At 37.8% G+C, this 21,137-nt stretch overlaps 1 protein-coding gene across 7 annotated transcripts in view; it reads right to left on the bottom strand.

Moving 5' to 3' along the window:
- The window catches only part of LOC148029386 (V-type proton ATPase subunit d2-like), a 112,384-nt gene extending 91,945 nt beyond the window's left edge, over positions 1-20,439 (bottom strand). The window contains exons 1-4 of one of the 7 annotated variants that reach the window (XM_087688194.1): positions 20,283-20,439; positions 20,081-20,201; positions 19,611-19,831; positions 10,302-10,405 (exon numbers count right to left, since the gene is read on the bottom strand). In XM_087688194.1, coding sequence (XP_087544320.1) covers positions 10,302-10,360 — 59 coding nt within the window. In that variant the 5' untranslated portion in view covers positions 10,361-10,405; positions 19,611-19,831; positions 20,081-20,201; positions 20,283-20,439. Of the gene's footprint in view, positions 1-10,282; positions 10,406-19,610; positions 19,832-20,080; positions 20,202-20,282 lie in introns of all 7 variants that reach the window. The other 6 variants (XM_087688198.1, XM_087688197.1, XM_087688193.1 and 3 more) reach the window with 6 other exon arrangements.
- Positions 20,440-21,137: the final 698 nt, after the last annotated feature.

Here is a 21,137-nt window from a genome sequence, read left to right as displayed (position 1 = left end):
ATGACAGGATTATCTATTCAAAGAACAAGGCAGAGCATAGAAAACACTTGGACATTGTGTTCAATGAATTGCGTGAGCATAGGTTGGTTATCAATGACAAGAAAAGTGAATTCTTCTTACATGAAATCCACTTTTTGGGGCATATTTTATCAACTAATGGTATTTGCATGGACCCTACAAAGATTGAGGTAATACAATCATGGCCATCTTTAAGAAATGTGCATAAGATCCGCAGCTTCTTAGGTTTATGTTCGTACTATAGAAAGTATGTACACAAGTTTGCTGAAATTGCATCTCCATTGCATGCTTTGCAAAAGAAGGATGTGCCATTTAGATGGACAGCAGTGAAAATTTCAGTATTTGAAAAATTAGAGGAAAATATGACTTTAAGGTTATGTACATACTTGCGGATGGTGAGTGATTTCAAATGCCTATAGGACAATAGATTCGAAGTTACTAAAGATAGATGTGAGTGATTTCAAATGCCTGTAGGACAATAGATTCGAAGTTACTAAAGATAGATGGACTATCAATCCATTAACTTATTACATTCATTTCTACACTATAGGGATTACCCTGATTTAAGTATGTGGTGGATAAGGGAGCGGTACATTGAGTTGATTTTGGATAAGGCAATCCCACCAATGCATCCCAACTCCCCTCTTCCAAAAAAAACTTCAAAGGATAAGGTAGTAGCAACAACTAAGGACAAGGGCAAGGGCAATGACAATGGGAATGGCAAGGGAAAGTCAATCTACTTGTGTTGCCCGATCTGAGAAAGTCATTCGTAGTTCAATGTGATGCATCTGGTAACAGCATTGGAGTCGTTCTTATGCAGGACGGCTGAGTTGTGGCTTATGAGAGCCGAATTCTCCACAGTGCAAAAAAAAATTTGCAAGTCTATGAGAAAGAGCTCTTGACTATAATTCATGCACTGTCTACGTGGAAACATTATTTGTTTAGGGATGATTTTACAATACAAATAGACCATCAAACTTTGAGGACGCACACAAAGTTGTCAAAGAAGTATATAAAATGGGCAAATTTTCTCTCTATGTTTCACTTTTTCAAATTGTACATATTGATAGTAAAAAGACTGTTGTGGCTGATTGCTTTTGTAGCACATCTTTAAGTATCATAGTATGCCAAAGTCGATCATTAGTGATCGAGACCCTTGGATGACCACTTTATTTTGGAAGGGGTTGTTTGAGAATATGGATACCACACTGAAATTCTCATCATCCTTCCATCTGCAGACAAATGGTCAATCTAAGAAAGCAAATTCCACAGTGTTAGATCTTTTGAGGTGTTGTATTTCAAACCACAAGGCATAGTGAGAGCAATATTTGCCCTTAGTTGAGCTTGCTTACAACAAGAGAATACATAGTTCAACGAGCAAAGCTCCATTTGAGGTGGTTGAGGGTGGCAAGAAGGTACCACATATTCTACAAACTAAGAATTAGATCTTTGAGACTAATCATTATGTGGAAGACTTGGATGCAACCTATGCAAAGATAAAATATACACTTCAAAGATCACAAGAAAAGTAAAAGAGGACAACTAATCACCATAAACGTGCTTTGCAATTTATAGAGGACGATTATGTATTGCTTCGTTTTGAAAAGGCAAGGCTAAAAAAGATGAAAGGAAGAGAAAGATTGTATCCGAAGTTGAGTATGAGATACTATGGGTCCTTCCAGGTATTGGAGAAAATCAATAATGTGACATATCAGCTAAAATTACCTCCACATTAGTGGATACACAATGCCTTTCATGTCAGTTTGTTAAGGCCTTTTCATGGTGATGTGCCATAGGATATATCTGCTAAAATTCAGCCTGAGATTGAGGAGCTTGATGAGATTTTGGTACCCGAGCAGATTTTGCTACATAAGAAAAGAAAGGTCAGAGATAAAGTTTCCAAAAGATACTTAGTGAAATTTCAGAATTATTCACCAATGGATGCCAAATGGATGAAAGAGGATGACTGGGCAAACCATCCTCAGTTGTTGCACCTTTACCTAGATACCTTTCAGTTAAAGCCGACTTTAGTTCAAGCTCCCTCGGGTTCAGCAAAGCAGGAGTCTAGAGTATTGCTTGATGCTCAGGGGGGAGGTAGCACTTCCACTCCTCCAGTTATGGACAGCTCTCGTATGTAGCGGATCTCGAATATATTCAGCATGCATCCAAGATACTGTGTTGACAGTATGTTTGCCATGAGGTCACTACCTAGTGTACTAGTCACTGTAAGATGTATGCAGATGAGTATGAGCTTCACCCTAGCACTGAATTTGGCATGAATTTTGCCTCAATTATGAGACAAAAATTCTAATCAGTTTCAGCTCAGTTTTTGATCAACTGGTCAGTTTTGGAATCAATTTTTGCATTGATTGCTGGTCAGTTTCTACAATGAGTTGTGATCAATTTGGGATCACATTTGAAGTAGTTTGTGATCAATTCTCAGATCAGCAAGTGATCAGTTTATGATCAAATTATGCTCAGTTTTCGATGGTTTACATTTGGTTCCATGAACAACAGCATGTTAGCAAATGCCATTGATAGTTTCAGCCATGGTTTATGCTTCGTTATGCTATGTTATGGTTTGGTTTTGCCAAATGAGTTAAACTCATGAGAAATAGACATGTCATATGATAATCTAGCAATGTTTTTTAGATTCTGTGTGAGCCTTATATTATGTTATGATTGGCTGGTAATTTTCAGCATGTGTTGGGCATATGAAATGGTTGAGCAGTAGTGCGCAATGTTGTGTTACCTATGATGCCTTGTGGAAATTCCAGTCCACTATTTTGCTTTTGATGCATCTGACAATGCAATCAAGGATGATTGCAACGACTTTAAGAGGGAGGGTTGTCATGGGGACATGTATTTTTGAAACCTCACTTAACATGTGGATTAATTTTTAATCGCATGGTTTAAGTAAATGTTGTTGCACATGTGAGATGTAACTGGGATTAGAGTAAATTTATGAGCCCAGGACCCGAGGAAATCACATGATGTCAAAGGCAAAAGATGCTATAAGTTATGCCGCACAAGTACTTGGTGATACCTAGTGCCAGTTGTTAGCCAGGTCATTCATTTGGCCATAAGTGTCAACTGGTAACACTAGAGAAGTGACATTTAATGGTACCTAACGCCAATATGATGGTTAAAGATGACGTAGAGACACTCAGAATGGAAGATGCCTAGCCAATTTAAATATTGGCCATTCAAATTATTTTTTTGGACACCGAAATAATTATTAGATTAATTTTAAGTATTTAAAGCCTAAAAATTAATGATCAATTATGAATAATACTAAAAAACCATTTGAAAAGGTTGTCACTTGTCAAAAATGCCCATGTAAGACTGAAAAACATCTTTAATGACTGGAGAGAGGCATTTTTAGTGTTTCAACCAACAAGAGAGAGGGAAGAGATGCTGTCGGGGTCTGATCTGCAGCCATTGGAGGATCTTTTGAGGCAGCCAAGGGGAGAAGAAGACCAATCAACAATAGGTGACAACATCTATATAGGCTCTTAAGATAGGGCAGCAACAATAAATAACTGATTTTCTTTAGTTATTCATGAAGAAGCTCTCAATTTTCTCTCTCCTCAGCATTCTCTCTTATCTCCCAACCTTGCTTCAAAGATTACAGCATTGAGATCACCAGAGGCTCAGAAATTTCAAATTTCTCTACTGTAAATCCTAATCTACATCAAAAATTAGGATTTACTAGCAGCTTTGGTAAGCGTGCCAAAAATTGGAAGATCCAAGACTTGGATTCAAGAGAGCTGAAGTTGTTTTGAGTCAAATTCAAGTGAAGGGACTAGCAAAACAATGAATTTGGGGCATTTTCTATCTCCATCAAAGCTGGTGAAGGCCAATTGATTGTCCGAATCAAGGGGCAAATCAAATTGAAGACTTGCTAGTCATTTTGGATAGCAAGGGGAGCTGAAATACCGAAAGGGATTGAAAAAATCCCATTCTACATCAACTTCTTCAATTAAGTTAAAGAAATACTAAAAGGGACACCAGTTTTGGGGCCAACAGGATGTTCATTATCCAAGACTGTAAGTTAGTTTACATTTCTCAGTTGTGTAATAAATGTTACTACTGTAACTAGGTTGTAATCAAGGCATCACCACCCATCCACAGAGGGAAGGCCAGTTTCACCTAAAGGCTACCAAACCCTCTGGAGAGTTGGACAGGACTTGTGAGCAACCTATAGTACTTGCACCTATATCCCAATGATGAGGATAGTACCTATAATGACATATTTATACCTTGCAATGTCCTATAATAGCCCTACTTTAACCTGTTTTGATCTTCAAGAGGCTTGAATCTTCGTGAGCACTTAAATCTTCAATCCTTTATGCCCATACCTGTGTGAGAGATAAAATGGCATAATAGGCTCCTTACACGGGCTCCAAATCATTGAGAGGTGGGCAAAGTTCTCCCCGAGTCTATTGGTTGCACCCCTTCGAGATCTTTAATAATGGGGGAGGATTCCCTATCTATTGTCCCACTCTCTCTCCCGGCATCCACATTTTTTCCTTGGTGAGAATCTCAACATGGCAAAGACATGCTATTCTAATCAATCAACATAATATGCATAACTGGAAATATCCATTTAGTGCATTCCATGTGATGCAATAGAATGGAATTGGAATGGACAAAATAAATAAGAATAGGGTTTTACCACGCAGTGACTCGTGCTTGACTTATCCTTTACAATGGAATTTTTATATATTTTTCCTAAATCAATCAAACATCAACAACACATTAGATTAGAGTAATGAATCCAACCAATAATTCACTCTTGAACAAGAGGTTTAATGCCATGCCTTGATGCTAAACTAGGCTTCTAATTCTCTGTTTTGATTCAAGAGATCAATACAATCAATGAATGGGCTGATTTAACCAAGGAGAGCTAAAATTCGATGGAAATTTTCAATTCTTAAATCTCTCAATCAATGGATGAAGCTTAGCAAATGGATAGGTGCGAGAGATCAAGAATTGGTTCAGAAGTACCCCTTGCTCGGCTTAATGAAGACTTGAATACTCCCCAATGCTTGAATAGGCTTCCAGTTGCTCGATGTTGATGAAATAATCTTCAATCCTTGCTCCTAAAATACTTAAAAGCAATCTTAAAGCATCAGAGGCTTAAGATTGAAGCTTAATCTTGTTTGCCCCAAATCTTAACTCAAGAATAGACTCCCTAGCTCAATAATGCTCCATTTGCACCAAGAATGCCCAATGTTACTAATGAGGAAGTAGAAACCATTGAAAATCCCTTGAATTAAAAGGCCCCTGCTCTCTTTAAGCTTCAAGAAACATGAATTTCATGATTGAAGAAGAATCCCCAAATTTCTCCTCCATAGAAGCTTGAAAGAGTCAAGAGAGCTCAAATCTTGCTCAATGTCTTCAATTTCTTCAAAGATTATTCACAAACATGAATCTTCAGGCTGGAATAATGAAAGAATGCAGCTCGAACTCAAGCTTCCATGGTTGCCACTTTGCTGTTCATTCTAGGGTTTCACGAAGAAGGACCATCATTATGGAAGTAATAGGCTTCATACTTGAGAGTTCACATGCTCAATGGTAAGAAAGAAAGCAATAAGCTTTAGTCATAGAAAACATGCTGATCAAGAGGTCTTCAAGTGCTGAAAAAATAACACAAACTGCCCTGAATTGGCTGATCATCACATGGATGGCCTGTTTGCAAGAAACTCACTGATATGGTACTCAACCTAAAGCTTAGAACACTAAGAAGCTCTCTTTGATATTCAATGGCCATTAGAACTGCAGATCAAGAAGGAGAATGAAGGTTTCTTGCTGTAGGCTTCATGGAAGCTTGCAAAGGAAGAAAAAAAGAGATTCTTTCAAAAAGTTAACTAAAATTTAAGTCTTCTATAAGTCTTGTTACCTCTTCTTTGGCCAAAGTACCTTCAAAATAGCCTATAATTGATGCACGACCTAAACTACCTGCCATGTGACTCTTGTACCTGCTGTCCAAGATTTAATGGTGGAAAAATAAAGAAAATATGTCTGAAAATGGTAAAATCAATTGGATTAAGAGTCTGTGCTTTGATACCACTTGTAAAGAAGTGAGCCAAGAAAGAGAAAAGAAGAGAGAGAGAACTACAAAGAGAGAAAATAAGAGTGCCAAGGAGGGAGAAAGACAGAAAGTAAGAGATGGAAGCCATAGAAGTTTAGAGAAAGCTTGAAGCTAAAGACAATTTGCATTATTACTGAATGGTGCAAAAAGAAAGTCCCTTACATCTTATATACCAGCCAATGTAGCTAGTATTTCCCCACAGTATTAATCCCAATTTCTTACACCTATTGACGTTGGTGATCTACATTTTGGTCTTCTTCGCCCTCCAACTCCTCCAACTTGTGGTTACTGCACTCAAGATCCATCACCACTGGACGTCACACTCCAACACTCTACTACTCTGCCCTTGAGCATTAAGTACGTTCTTACATTCATTTGATGCATTGATTCATTCACTTCAGAGTTCTCCTTCTTTCTCTGTTTGTGTTTGTGTTTTTGCATTGTGAGTTTTGAGTTTTGCCTTTCGTGTTTAGGATTTGAGTTTTGCACACCATTGTCTATGTCTTTGTGTTTATGTCGTGGTCGTACACTCTATGTTTCCTCAATGCAAACCCTAGTGGTTTCTTCACATGGTATCAAAGCCGGTGCTCTTGTAAAGAGTATACTGTGGATATTGTGGAGGCTTGGTTTTGTGTGAGACACACAAATAACTTGTAACCAAATCACAATGTCTCAAACACCTTCTCGGAAACCCACAATGTCTTATTAGGCTTCTCCATCGTTGGACACCTTGAGGAGCCATTATGGACTTAGTAAGAAAGATAACACCCCACCTTCACCTACACCTTCTTTGTTTTCTCATATTCCAAATTTCTGTCTCATAACAAAGGAGTCTAAAGCGTACTTACACATCATGTACAATCAAGCTTATACCCCTCTGACCAGCTTTGCTACACCATCTGGACCGGTTGGTGAGACTGGCTACCTCTCCAATCATGGAGGATATATAACATTTGGGACAACAAGCAAGTCGTATGAATCAAAACCCTCTCCTGTTTCTCCTTTTGTATATAGAATCCGGATAGTTTTCTATATGTAAACTTTAATAGAGGGGGCTCTCGAAGCAAACATCCTTCATCAAGTATATATACATCTTCTGTTTCATTTGAGCATATAAGCTACTCTTCTCAAATCCCTCCCATCCCACCCTCTTCTGATCCACACCTTAATTTCAAAGCTTCCTATTTTAGTTTGGTCGATTGGAATGCCACCGCTTTCTTGGTTAAATCATGCAATGGTCTAGCAACCACTGCAAATCATTTAATGAATCTCCTGTAATAATAGCTTAATCCCAAAAAACTTCAAACTTCATGAACACTAGTCAATTCTGGCCATTCTACAATAGCCTTGACTTTTTCTGGATCCATTTGAATCCCATCTTTGGATACAATATGGCACAAGTAGTGAATCTCTTCTAAGAAAAATTCACTCTTTTTTCATTCACATAAAGTTTGTGTTTACGAAGTTCTTGAAACACTATTTTCAAGTGTTGGTTATGCTCTTTTTCATCTTTTAAATGAACCAAAAGATCATTAAAGAAAGTATCTATAAACTTCCAATGTGATCTAAAGATGATGACACTCAAAAGAAGCATGAAAACAAGGCACAAAAGAATCCAAGCATGCATCATATTTATATTTTTTGTCAAGAGAATAATACTACATTGTTACAAAATCACCAAAAAGAGATAGAGATATGAGGGGGCCACATCCACATAAACCATAATAAACAAATGGTATACACAAAAGTGTTACGTGCATGCATTTGTGAAGGGTAGGAATACTCAAAATTAAAGGCCAAATGTCTTATAATATCAAATGTATCAAAGTTTCAAAGAAATAATAAAAATACGAAGGGGTGTGCTTTTTGGGGAAGAGGTGGGGTGGAGTGCACGAATGGTTATGTGCCTCTTTCCCTTCCCTCTCTTGTCCAATCACACATTCTCCTTTTTGGTGGTGCAAAAAGTTGTTCTCTCTCCTCTCTCCTCTGTCTTTTGTGCAGAAATTCTTCTTTTCCCTTTTGTTCTTGTATAATGATTGAAGCTATGGATGAAGATGATGAAGATAACGAGTTTGTTCATTATTAAGTGGAAGATTTATGGTTTCTTTTCAGTTTTTGAGATTAATGGCTCAGCCATGTGCATAGATTTTGCATGCTTCTACCTTGGTTTCATGTTTATTTCCTGCCGTGGGAGGGTTGCTATCATTTTGGTGCACAGCCGGGGAAGAAGCTGATCTCAACCACTACAACTTGAGAGAGATTGCGTGACAACAAGAAATGTCAATGCTACACTAAAATGAGAAGCTGGTGGTGGCAAACCAACAATATCAAGAGGAAGAAAGGGTCATGATAAAATTCTACTGTATTATTGGAATATATGATAGGAGATGGCCTAGGGCAGGATAAGGTTTAAATAGGTTTTCATGGCGGAGAGAAAAGAAGAAGAAAGACAATTGTAAACAACAGAAGGACCACAGCCCTTTGTGGCCCTTTGTGTGCTCCGAGGGGTTTTGATAATCACACTCTATCTTAAAGATTAAAGAGAGAGAGGAGGAGAATTCTACATGGCCGTCTCTTCCTCCTTCACAAAAGTAGGAGACATTCAAAATAATCCAAGTTGCAAATTGGTTCTCCTCCAAGAGACGAATGGAAGTTGAGGCTATCAGTCAAAGAAAAAAGAAATAGGAGAAAAAGAAGAAAGGAGAATAGAAAGAAGGAAAATGCAGCAGTAATAACAGGACGAGATGGCACCAGGATTTCCTTGGCCATAGAGAGAAACGATGATTCGTCTCCATCACTATCCCAAAGGATTCCCTTATCTTCAAGATAGCCTGCTCCAAGATAGCTTGCTCCTTTTCCTGCGTTGATGCCTTCAATAATCATCTTCCCCTCCTCGCCACAACCTCTTGGCCTCCGTGCATCACAAACAACATAGAGAAAAAGCAAAAGAAGAAGAAGACGAAGAAGAGAAAGAAAGAGGGGAAGTCTTGATCTCCCTGCACCATGATCGGCCGTGCTAATTTTTTGATTATTTCAATTGTCAGTCGTTTCCTCCTCAGCAGCAGCAAAATGGCATCACCCTAAGCCTCTTTACCATAGTCAACACCATCCTGTCTTTTTTCCCAAACGATCACTATCCATCCAAGCCACAGGTTCTAGTAAAGCAAGGTTTGATTTGGTCACACGGTAGGGAAGTTCTTATTGATTAGCAAGGACAACATGACGGGGATGTTGTTGCCTTAGCAACCCTTGTTGAAAGAGGAGTGAAAGCGATGATCTGGGAGGCGGATGCCCTGGGGGGATTGAAGAGGGTGAAGAAGGAGATGATGAATGGTGATACCAGTATCAATTACATTTGCTAAAGGAAATTGCATTTGTGAAGGGATACTTGCAAAAGAAGAAGAAGCAAATGAAATTGTCGCAGAAGGAAATATGAATAAGTCCTCACCATCTTCCATATTTCTCTCCCCCCCTCTTATACCCCTCTCCACCACACAACAAAGCAGTGATGCCTCTCATTATCTTCTCCCTCAGTCCTTCCTTCCCCATCATTCCTACCTCATCCAGAGCCGACGGCTCATGCTTCCCTGATGGGTAGGGTAGCCATCGCAACCATCCTCTGACGATGGCCATGGGAGTAGCAACTACATCTTTCCCCTTCTCTTCTCATCTTGAACTCTCCCTCCTCTACCACAATTATCCACTCACCACACGATCTGCCTACCAGCATGGCCTCCTCTTTCTTGTCATCTCGAAGAATCTAGTCTTCTTCAAAAGACTATCCTTCCCTCTACAGCGCTGTTTGCCTGGTTCCCAACCAATAACCAAAGAAGAAGAAAGAAGAAGCATAAAGAAAGAAGGAATTAGAGGACAAGGGAAATAAAAAGAAGATGGAGTGTATGGTATCTAATGCCGGCCGTATCACAACTCCCGCCCTACTTCTGCATTTATCTATCCCTCTCTCCCTCATCCTCCACATGGTAGCCATGTGTTTCTTTCCTTATCGCGTCATATCTCCCCAATCCTTAACCTAATTTTTAAAATAAAATATTAATATGAATATTAAACACCATTGTTCTTTTGTTTGATCTTACCCCTTTCATCATTTTCCCATTTAATTGTCGCACTTCCTTCCACCCCTTAGCCCTTCTAACTTATTTATAATACCTTAATATTACCACCTTACTTTTCTACATGTGGTGCTTTCCTCCACCCATGATCACCATCAACCTCTCCTTCTAGCATATATTGCTGACATCCCTTACATCTTTCTTTTTCTTTTTCTTTTTCCTGCAAACAGCAACCATCAAGAAAAATGATAAGATAGACTAAAAGGAAAAAAATTTAATTAAGAATCTAAGAGGATCAAAGCTTAGTAACCCTCCTAATCCATTGTTAACATTCAAAAGTGACAACTCTTTACCAAATCACAATACTCTCTCAAAGCTAAGCTTTCAAGAGTTTTCACTTTACATTCATATATAACAACACTATTAAATACTCCATGAGAAGATATATAAAGATAAACCCCCACATCAGAAGATACATGAAGCTACATATACAATTAAACCATATTTTCTCAAGTGCCCCTTTGGAGCTAGATGATGGAGTTTTATTTCTTTCTCTATTGGGATGGAGAAAGTTGTGCTTGTGATTCCATGTGGAAGACAAAACCCTATCCTTTGAAGACTAGTAAAGTTTTTCAGTGTGGGAGTATTTGAGGCAGGAGCTCCCTTACTCTGGTGGTTGTGGATTTGGAGTTCCATACCCTACCATGGCTAGGCCTTATGGTCGAAGTTGTTTTACTAACAATTTTGGAAGTTGTTTATGTTAGACAGTGGTTCTTCTTTGGCAAGGTTCGCGAGGACGCTTCACATTTCAGTGTGGGAGGAATATGATGACACTCAAAAGAAGCATGAAAACAAGGCACAAAAGAATCCAAGCATGCATCATATTTATATTTTTTGTCAAGAGAATAATACTACATTGTTACAAAATCACCAAAAAGAGATAGAGATATGAGGGGGCCACATCCACATAAACCATAATAAACAAATGGTATACACAAAAGTGTTACGTGCATGCATTTGTGAAGGGTAGGAATACTCAAAATTAAAGGCCAAAGGTCTTATAATATCAAATGTATCAAAGTTTCAAAGAAATAATAAAAATACGAAGGGGTGTGCTTTTTGGGAAAGAGGTGGGGTGGAGTGCACGAATGGTTATGTGCCTCTTTCTCTTCCCTCTCTTTTTCGATCGCACATTCTCCTTTTTGGTGGTGCAAAAAGTTGTTCTCTCTCCTCTCTCCTCTGTCTTTTATGCAGAAATTCTTCTTTTCCCTTTTGTTCTTGTATAATGATTGAAGCTATGGATGAAGATGATGAAGATAACGAGTTTATTCATTATTAAGTGAAAGATTTATGGTTTCTTTTCAGTTTTTGAGATTAATGGCTCAGCCATGTGCATAGATTTTGCATGCTTCGTGGTGTGATGGATTGTTTTTGAAGAGATATTGAAGATCAAAGTTGAGCTTTTAAATGAACTTGTATTCCCTTTTTCTTGGGTCGCGAGGACGCTTCCTTATTAAGTGTGGGGATATGTTGAGTGTTGAAATGACTTGTTTTTTGGCTGATTTTTGTTGTTTTTGAGAGCTGAATGGTTGATTTTATGAGATGATTAATTGGTTTGGAAGTGGTTTGAGAGTGTTTTGGATGATATTGATTGTGTTTTGGAAGTTTATGATGTTTATCATTGGAGATATGAGGTTCTGTGATGTTCTGATAGGTTCTAATTGGTTCTGTAAACCTTCTGTATAGCTTCTGTTTTGTTCTGTTTTGTTCTGATTGTCTTCTGTAAGGAGGGATGGGTTGATGATTGATGAAGATTCAGATCTTGTGAAAGTTTATTGAATGGTTTGTGAGAGTTTGGAATGGTTTGAGTATTATGAGTTATGTGGTTTTGATGACCTTCTGTAACCTTCTGTAGGTCTTCTATAGAGCTTCTGTCTCTGTTCTATTCTGTACTGTAGCTGTTCTGGTACTGTTCTGTGATTGTTCTGTATACTTCTGTATGTGTTCTGATGGATGAGAGTGTAGCTTGGGAAAGTTTTCTAGCCTTGGAAAGAGGTGAATACAAGTGCAAAAGAGCTGAAAGAAGAGGAAGAAGTAGCTGCTAAAGACTCAAGTGAAGACTAGAGTGAAGTGATAGTAGTGAGCTATGAAAGGACACTGTAGTGGCTCTGGTGACTCTTCATATCAGACATACCTCTTGGGAGGGGTATCCACGACCTAAGAAGGATTATTGAGAGTGATTTTTGAGAGATTATAGTGAGGAGATGATGTATTATTGATGGAGAGAGAGAGAGAGAGAGAGTCAGAGATAGCCAATTCTACTGAACAGAGTGATTGTATATGAGAGATTGAGAGAGAAGACTATGAAGATATTGAAGATGAATACTATGTGATGTATTTCCATTCAAAGATGGTGTATTCCTTTGCTTTCTTTGTTATATTGATGGATTTTGTGAAGATATTGAAGAATATGGTTGATTCTATTAAATCCGTGGGAGATCTACATGATGTTGCATGAAGATTTGTTGTGCCTGGTGTTTTTCTTCATTGTGATCATATGAAACATAATAAACAAGCTTGTTGGTGTTACAAGATAGATTTTCTTGCAAGAGAATTCCCTTTTCCTTGGTGTTCCTCGTGGGGCTCCAAAAGATTCTTTTCATCATTCTATTAAAGTTGTAGGAGCATTAATGAGACCAAATGGTAGCATAAGAAACTCATACAAACCAAAAGTTGTCCTGAATGTTGTTTTATGAACATCTTGAGAAGCAAGCTTTATCTCATGGCAGCCGCTCTTCAAGTTAATCTGGTTGAATACATTGGATCCATCCAATCTATCCAAGATATCATCAATTCTTGAAATGGAAAACCTTATTAGAACCTTTTCCAAGAGCTCATTCACTTGCTTCATAATCTCCTCTTGTTGTGTTAGACTCACACAATAGGGTGACCTATTTGGAGGTGAACTCCCATGAATGAGATCAATGTGATGATTTTCTAGACTCTCTGGAGGTAACTTGTCAGGTAAAGTGTTTGCAAAACAATCTTCATGGTCCTTTAAGAAACTCATTCGGTCCTCGTTCATATTTGAGATAGAAAATTCAATTCTAGACTCTTTGTTACAATCTTTAACAAAAATCAAATACAAGGAAATAGACTTTTTCATTGCTTAACAAATTTGTACATGAGATAAGATGGGAATAGAGTTTCCTTCCACTCCTACATCAAAAGAGACATTTTTACCCTTGAAAGGGAATTTAAATGGTTGGATCTATTTTTCTATGCCAAGGTATTCCTAATATAACATTACAATGACCAAGATCTCCTATGGCAAAACTCTCATGATCTACATAATCTCCTATCTCAAATCGTAGTTTCCCCAGAATTAGAATAACTTCAGACTCCATTCCTTGAAAAGTAGCACCTAACATTTCTGGTGTTCCAAACCTCTCCTTTGGTAAATGTAGAGCTTCAACAATCCGAGAATGGATATAATGATATATAGCCCCTGTATCAAAATGAATGAGAACAGGTTGATTAGCAATCTTACCCCAAGCCATAAAAAGCTTCATTTTCTCTGGCGAAGTTTCATATTGTTACAAGGATTCCTTAGGTACAGCGTTTGCTTGAGGGGTCTTTTGGGGTTGGTTTTCCTTCTTTGGCTTATTAGAACATTGACCAGCCGTATATCTTTTTTCTCCACAAGAGAGATATCCTCCTTCTCTTATATATTCTACTAACTGTTGATATGTTAGTTTCCTTTTGGATGGCAAAGGTGGTTTACCTCCATCCTTCTGCCTTGGTTCTTATTTATATGACTTCTTTTGGTCAAACATCTTGGTCTTCTTACTTTGTGGTTCTTCTTTTAAGACTTTACCAAGCATCCATAGCATATGTAGTCCTTTAACTTCTAAGGCCACATCTTGGGCCACTTTCAAGGTATCATGCTTTGTCATCTTGACAACTCGCCATTTTGTCGGATGTAATCCATGGATAAACTTTCACATCTCCATATTGAAAGGAACTTCATTAAGAGATGTGAATGAAAAAAAAACTATTGTAAACCTGTTAATATATGTTTCAACATTGTCTCCATAGCTTTGTTTCAACTCATCCCATTCTTGTTACACATTAGCTTCAAAGGATGAAGGCTGAAACTTGTTGAGCATCTCCTTAAACTCTTTTCAAGAGTTGGGTTTCCTTCTCTCTTGAACAACTTTGGGCCACCAATTCAAAGTGGCATCCTTAACATGCATTTTAACCATTCTAATTTTTTATTTTTCTATATAATCTTCACCAAAAGCAACATCAAACTGTCCAGTAAAAGACAACTTTCTGGGAATCTCTCTTACCATAGAAAACAGCAAGCTTCACGCTCTTCTCTCCAAGCTTCAGTCTCTTTTAGCATCATTTTTCTTTGCTAAAAGCATCTTTGGAGATTTAGCTACCATGGAAATAGCCTGTTCTTTGACTTTCTCCATGCCCTTCTCCATGGAGAGATTCTTGGAACAAGAGAAGGCAACTTGTGTATGATGAGACTTTCAAGTTACCGCTTGGGTGGATCCTCGAATGATAGATGATATGTTACATTTCATAGACTTAGTTACATCAATAACATTGATACCTTTCATGCTGAGATGTCTCGAGAGCCTTCTCAATAGGGAAATCTTCAAAGACCTTCACTTCAGCCCGTGCTTTAGCCCTTCTCTCCATCAAAGCTTGAATTTTATATCTTATCATAATCAAAGAAGCATATAGATACATAGTGCTAGGAGCCTTCCACTTGTTCATCAAAATTCTCCTCTTCGCCTCTTGACATGGTAAGAAAGTTAGGCCCAAAGATCTTGTCATGCAAAAAAGTTCTTGCAAAGAAGAAGTCCTTGCTCTAATACCAATGTAAGCCTAGCAAAGAATGTGAGAATGACAATACTTTAAACTTAACCAACTCGATCAATTGTCACCATGAAAATTAAAAGAGAAAGAGAGAGAAAAACACAGAGAGAGAGAGAGAGAAGAGTCAACACCGCATTGAGAAGGGAACCAACCCCTCCCCCTTTATAGGAATTCACTGAAACAAAACCACGGGCACCAAGTGCCTGAACCATATACAAAAGGCTGATTTGCTACAATTCTGAAAATTAGAGTTTTGAAACCCCAACTTTTGCAAACTCGTGTAGCAAGCTGATTATCTTCTTTAGTGCTTGGATTAGATCAAACTAAGTAGAAAGTGCTTCTTGGATGAGAGATAGATAGAAGAATACAAAGCATATGGCTGAAATTTTAGCATGAGAGCTTGTTTCAAATGAAGAGAGAGACCTCCAATATATATAGGTGTGAGGCTTATGTGCTCAAAAGTGAAAAGTAGAAGCTACAAAATGACAAGTGTTTACTGAAAAAGGCAAGTGTAGGGATACTTGTCTCTTCAAAATGACACATGTCCTCTTCTAGATGTCACATGTCACTTTTCTAGAGAAAGAAGCTTCCAAACCTTCTACTCTAAAAATCTCTCAAATGGTCAAGAATTTGAGATAGTTGCTAAAGATAAAATTATTCCTTACAAAATTCCAAAGCCTTTGACATGAACAGAATTTTCATTTGAGTAACTTTCAAAAATAGTAACATTTTAAATTTTAAAAGTCGCCAAATTTAGCTTTTGGAGAGCTCATTATATAGATTCACCGATTCATGATTTGTTTCTTCAATCATAAGCATCTAGTTTTACTTTCTAAAACCACTCATTTTATGGATTTCTAGTCAATGTGACTATCTAAGTGTAAAAATCTTAGTCATCTGAGCTTTCTGACCAATCTGTCCCGACTAAACTTTTAACTTCTCTTGGGCATCTACATTTAATCATATTTTAAAACACTTAAATAATACAAATCACCTTTCAAAGTATATGAACATCAAATTAATTTGGAATCATTGAGTCAATATGTCTTAGTAACAATTAATATACAAAAAGGTTTGTTACATTTTGAGGCTTTACCAATCATCCATGATATATGTAGTCCTAGGACTTCTGAGGCCACATCTTGGGCTACTTCCAAAGTATCAAGCTTTGTCATCTTGATAGTTCTCCGTACCATTGGATATAATCCATGGATAAACTTTCTCATCTCCATATTGAAATGAACTTTATTAAGAGATATAAATTTAAAAGAAACAAATGTCAACCTGTTGATATATATTTCAGCATTGTTTCTATGGCTTTGTTTCAGCTCATCCCATTCTTGTTGCACATCAATTTCAAAGGATGAAGGCAAAAAATTCTTGTTGAATATCTCCTAAAACTCTTTCCAAGACCTAGGTTACTTTCCCTCTTCAACAACTTTGAGCCACCAATTCAAACTAGCATCCTTTAAATGCATTTTAACCATCCTAATTTTTTATTTTTCTGTACAATCTTTACTACCAAAAGTAGCATCAAATTGTCTAGTAAAAGACAACTTTTTGAGAATCTCTCTTACCATAGAAAACATCAAACTTGACGCTTTTCTCTCCAAGCTTAAAGTCTCTTTTAGTATCGTTTTCCTTTATTGAAAGCATCTTTGGAGATTCAACTACCATGGAAATGGCCAGTTCTTTGACTTTCTCCTTCTCCTTCTTCATAGAGTGATTCTTGGGATAAGAGGAAGCAGCTTGTCTATGATGAGACTTTGAAGTTACCGCTTGGATGGATCCTCGAATGATAGGTGATGCGTTACCTTTCATAGACTTAATTGTATCAATAACATTGATACCTTTTATCTTAAGATAGACCTTCACAGCTGTAATACCATATGTCTCAAGAGTCTTCTCAATAAGAAAATCTTCAAAGACCTTCGCTTCAACCCATACTTTAGTCGTTCTCTCCATCAGATCTTGAATTTCTAGATCGGCTTTCAACTCCTTGTATCCTTATATCTTCTCATAATTAGAGAAGCATACAAATACAAAGTGTCGGGAGCCTTTTAGTTGTTCACTAAAATTCTCCTCTTTGCCTCTTGACATGGTGAGAAAGTTAAACCTAAAGATCTTGTCACCCATAAAAGTTCTTGCAAAGAAAAAGTCCTTACTCTAATATCAATGTAAGCAAGAGGAAAAATGTGATAATGATAATACTTTAAACTTAACCAACTCGATCAATTATCACCATGAAAATTAGGAGAGAAAGAGAAAAGAGTCAACACCACATTGAGAGAAGAACCGGTCTCTCTCCGTTTACAAGAATTTATTGAAACAAAACCATGACACCAACAAGTGCATAAATTGTATATAAAAGGGCTGATTTGCTGCAGTTCCGAAAATTATAGTTTTCAAACTCTAATTTATACAAACTCTGAGCAACGAGCTGATTTTCTTCTTTAGTGCTTGGATTAGATCAAGCTAAGTCGAAAGTGCTTTTTGAATGAGAGATAGAAAGGAGAATACAAAGCATATACATATGGCTGAAATTTCAATATGAGAGCTTATTCCAATTGAAGAGAAAAACCTCCAATATATAGGTATGGGACTTGGGTGCTCAAAAGTAAAAAGTGAAGGCTACAAATGATAAGTGTATGCTAAAAATAAGTGTAAGAATACTTGTCTTGTCTCTTCGAAATGACGCATGTCCTATTCTAGATGTCACATGTCATTTTTCTAGAGAAAGAAGCTTCCAAACTTTCTACTCTAAAAATCTCTTAAATGGTTAAGAAGTTGATATTGCTGCTGAAGAAAAAATTGTTCCTTGCAAAATTCCAAAGTCTTTGAGCGAGCAAATTTTCCATTTGACCAACTTTCAAAAATAGTAACCTCCTAAATTTTAGGAGTTGTCGAATTTAGCTTCTAAAGAGCTTCATTATATAGCTTCACCAGTTCATGGTTTGTTTCTTTGATCACAAGCATCTAGTTTTACTTTCTCAAACCACTCATTGTATGGACTTCTAGTCAATGTGACTATTTGAGTGTAAAAATCTTAGTCATTTGAGCTTTCTGGTCAATCTGACCGCTCAACTAAACTTTTAATTTCTCTTGGGCATCTCATCAATGACAACCCAAGTATAACTAAAGGGTATTTTGGCCCATTGACCACCCTTAAATAGAATGATGAACATTGAACCACATTTTGAAATACTTAAATAATATAAATCGCCTTTCAACGTACATGAGCATCAAATTAATTTGGAATCATTGAGCCAATATGTCTTCATAACAATTAATATACAAAAGGTTTGTTACAATATACAAGGCTTACTTGCTTAGCATAACTAGGCACTATGGCTGCTAATCTAGTCATGGATGATGGTGGATACATATGGTAGCATTAACACATACTAAAGAGCAAGGCATTTCTAAAGCAATTCAGGTATTGCGTTCCATCGGCTAAAGGCTTGTGGCCTTTATCAAAAGATTGGTTGCGCATTCTTCAAGAAGTTCAACTTTCCATGGGCTAGAGCCTTATGGCCTTCTTCAAGCAATTGGTTGCACCTTCATGGATTAGACAAGTGCAGCACCACTAAGAATAATTGTAGTGCTAGTGGGGGAGAGTGTAGTACATGGGACCTAATGATGTGCCCACATGGTTGGCAATGGTACTTCTTGTGCAACTGCCAACAGTCAAGTTATCAAATCAGGAGTTTGCAAAGCTGTCAAGATGCAGTCAACAATTCAATTATTCATTGCTTTTGCTGATGTGGCAACATTAAAATGAAACATTAAAACACTATATGTTTAATAATGTTGCAAGACATTACTGATGGTTGGGTAAAATGTTTTGCACGTTCCATTTAAAACATAAGCATTGTGGAAAGTAGCATTATCGATGGTGATCAGCATCCTGCCTATTGCAACAGCAACAATAGTTGGAACCAGTCGTGACATGAGTGCCAATCAGCACAAGTACAGGCACATGGATTGAAGAGAACAAGTAGAAAGTTTGCAGCTGTGCGACACCAAGTGCAGGCTACCATGACTGCCCTGGGGACTGCCCTGGATTAGGCAAGGACGTGCTCAGCTGATACAGAGAGTACAGCGGTGATCCAGCCCGTATGCAATCCTGCACACTCTCATGCTCTGTATCCACAGAGTACACATGCTGCAAAGTCTGGGACAGATCTCAGTTTATCACAATCATCCTTGATCAACCTTCACAAACACTTCAAATCACAGTATCTCAATCCACAGACTCACTGTCCATAACCTCGACAAACACTCCAATCACAGTATCTCAATCCACAAACTCACCATCCAGCTCCCCATTCTCGCCAATAACTGACTTAGACAGACCGCCAAGAGTGACTTTAAATAGCTCAAAACTCTTGAAAATTACAAAGTGTGCCAAACCCTTTTACCCCCCCCCCCCCCCCAACCATCAAAACAGCCTTTGAACATGCAAAATTTTTGCTGACTACATGCCAGTGGTGTAGGAAAATATCTGACAGGGTTCTAGCTCATTTCGTCACCTGAAAGTGTCTGTTTTGTCGAGGAAGATGCTGTCAAATCAAGATCCATGATAGATTATGAAAGAGCAGGGCCAACCCCCTGCTCCCCCAGATCCTCTAGGAGATTCCTCTTCCAATTCCAAGGAATCAAATTCCAAAGTGCTATGAGCATCTCACCAACAAGAGCAATTGAACAATAGAATTTCGGATACTCAGCACCAACAATAGGTATGAAAGAGCGTCTGCCCCCCCCCACCCCCCCAAAAAAAAACAAAAACCCCTTCTTCAACAATCTGCCCTTAAGAACAGGGAATTCTGGCAAGACAAAGCACCGTGTGAGGAATGACAGCAAGCCAATCACACACAGAAAAAGATCCCCCGATTTGAAAATGCTATTCCCCAGTTTGTAACATAATAACAAGGTAACACTATGAAGTCACATAAAGCCTGATCAATCTGAAAGCTGGAAGATCAATACAGTGGAAAAGAACCTGGATAAAGCGCCTTATTAGTAGACTAATCTTCTCAATGCCTTCATGCCTTGACCATGTCTGCGTTTGAACAGCTATGGCAGCTAAAGGGGCTCCGAACCAATCATCAATTACTCAAATTCTGCTCATTGTTTAGTCCACGATCGTAAGCCGAGAGTTACACAACTTGAATTTGAAGCTAAGAAAAGGGGAAATGGAAAACCTGTTGTGCCGCAGAGCCTGCAATCGGAAGGAAATGAACGTAGCAAGAGCAATGTGGCAGTCAACAAGCGCAGTTTCTGTAAGCCTTCATTCTGTGTATTTGAGACGAATTTCAGGCCAGTCAGTATTGACATGTATTGTACAAACTACTAACTATGGTTAAAATTATAAGATTATCGCGGTTAAAGCTGACGAAAGGTTATGATCTCCGTTAACCTTTAGAAAACGTTATCACCTCCCTTAACTTTAGCAAATGTTACTTCCCCCCATTATCTTTGCCTTTAGTTTGTGATGTCCTAAGTGTACAATTTTTAACATCATCCTGCGAGCACAAATTGTTTAGTGTCTACTAAAAAGGTCTTGCTACATTCTCACCCTTGTTTTGCTTTTTAGGCTATTAAGTTCATTCTTGGAGTTTCCTCTTTTTCCTTAAGTGCAAAGTATTTTTCACATTTGCAATTGATTGCTTAATTTTACTTTTATAAAACGTTGTTGGTAGTTCATGTAAAGTGTGTTAGCCTTTTGGGCATGAATTGATATCACAATATTAATAGTAGTAAATATTGTGCTATACAAAGTGATTTAGCCACTTTAATACGTATTGCACTATACAAAACAAAGTGAGCTAGTTAATCCAAATTGTTGACTTAGCTAACTCACTTTTATTTAAGTTACATGCATCATGAAGCATACTAATATACTACCAAGCTTCAAGCCGAATCCGTGACCATATGACATGGGACTTGGTCTCTTCAAATAGGTATTTAGATAGCACTTACTTGATTCTCTATATTGTGAGCACTCTTATTACATACATTGCTAAAGCATACATGCCATTTTGACATGATATTTGGTA

Source organism: Lygodium microphyllum, chromosome 11 (assembly GCF_053477565.2).
Source record: "Lygodium microphyllum isolate KBCC chromosome 11, Lygodium_microphyllum_v1.1.10, whole genome shotgun sequence".
NCBI classification, from domain to species: domain Eukaryota; kingdom Viridiplantae; phylum Streptophyta; class Polypodiopsida; order Schizaeales; family Lygodiaceae; genus Lygodium; species Lygodium microphyllum.
The sequence above is the reverse complement of the archived record's forward strand: the minus strand, read 5'-3'. Positions and strand labels throughout refer to the sequence as shown.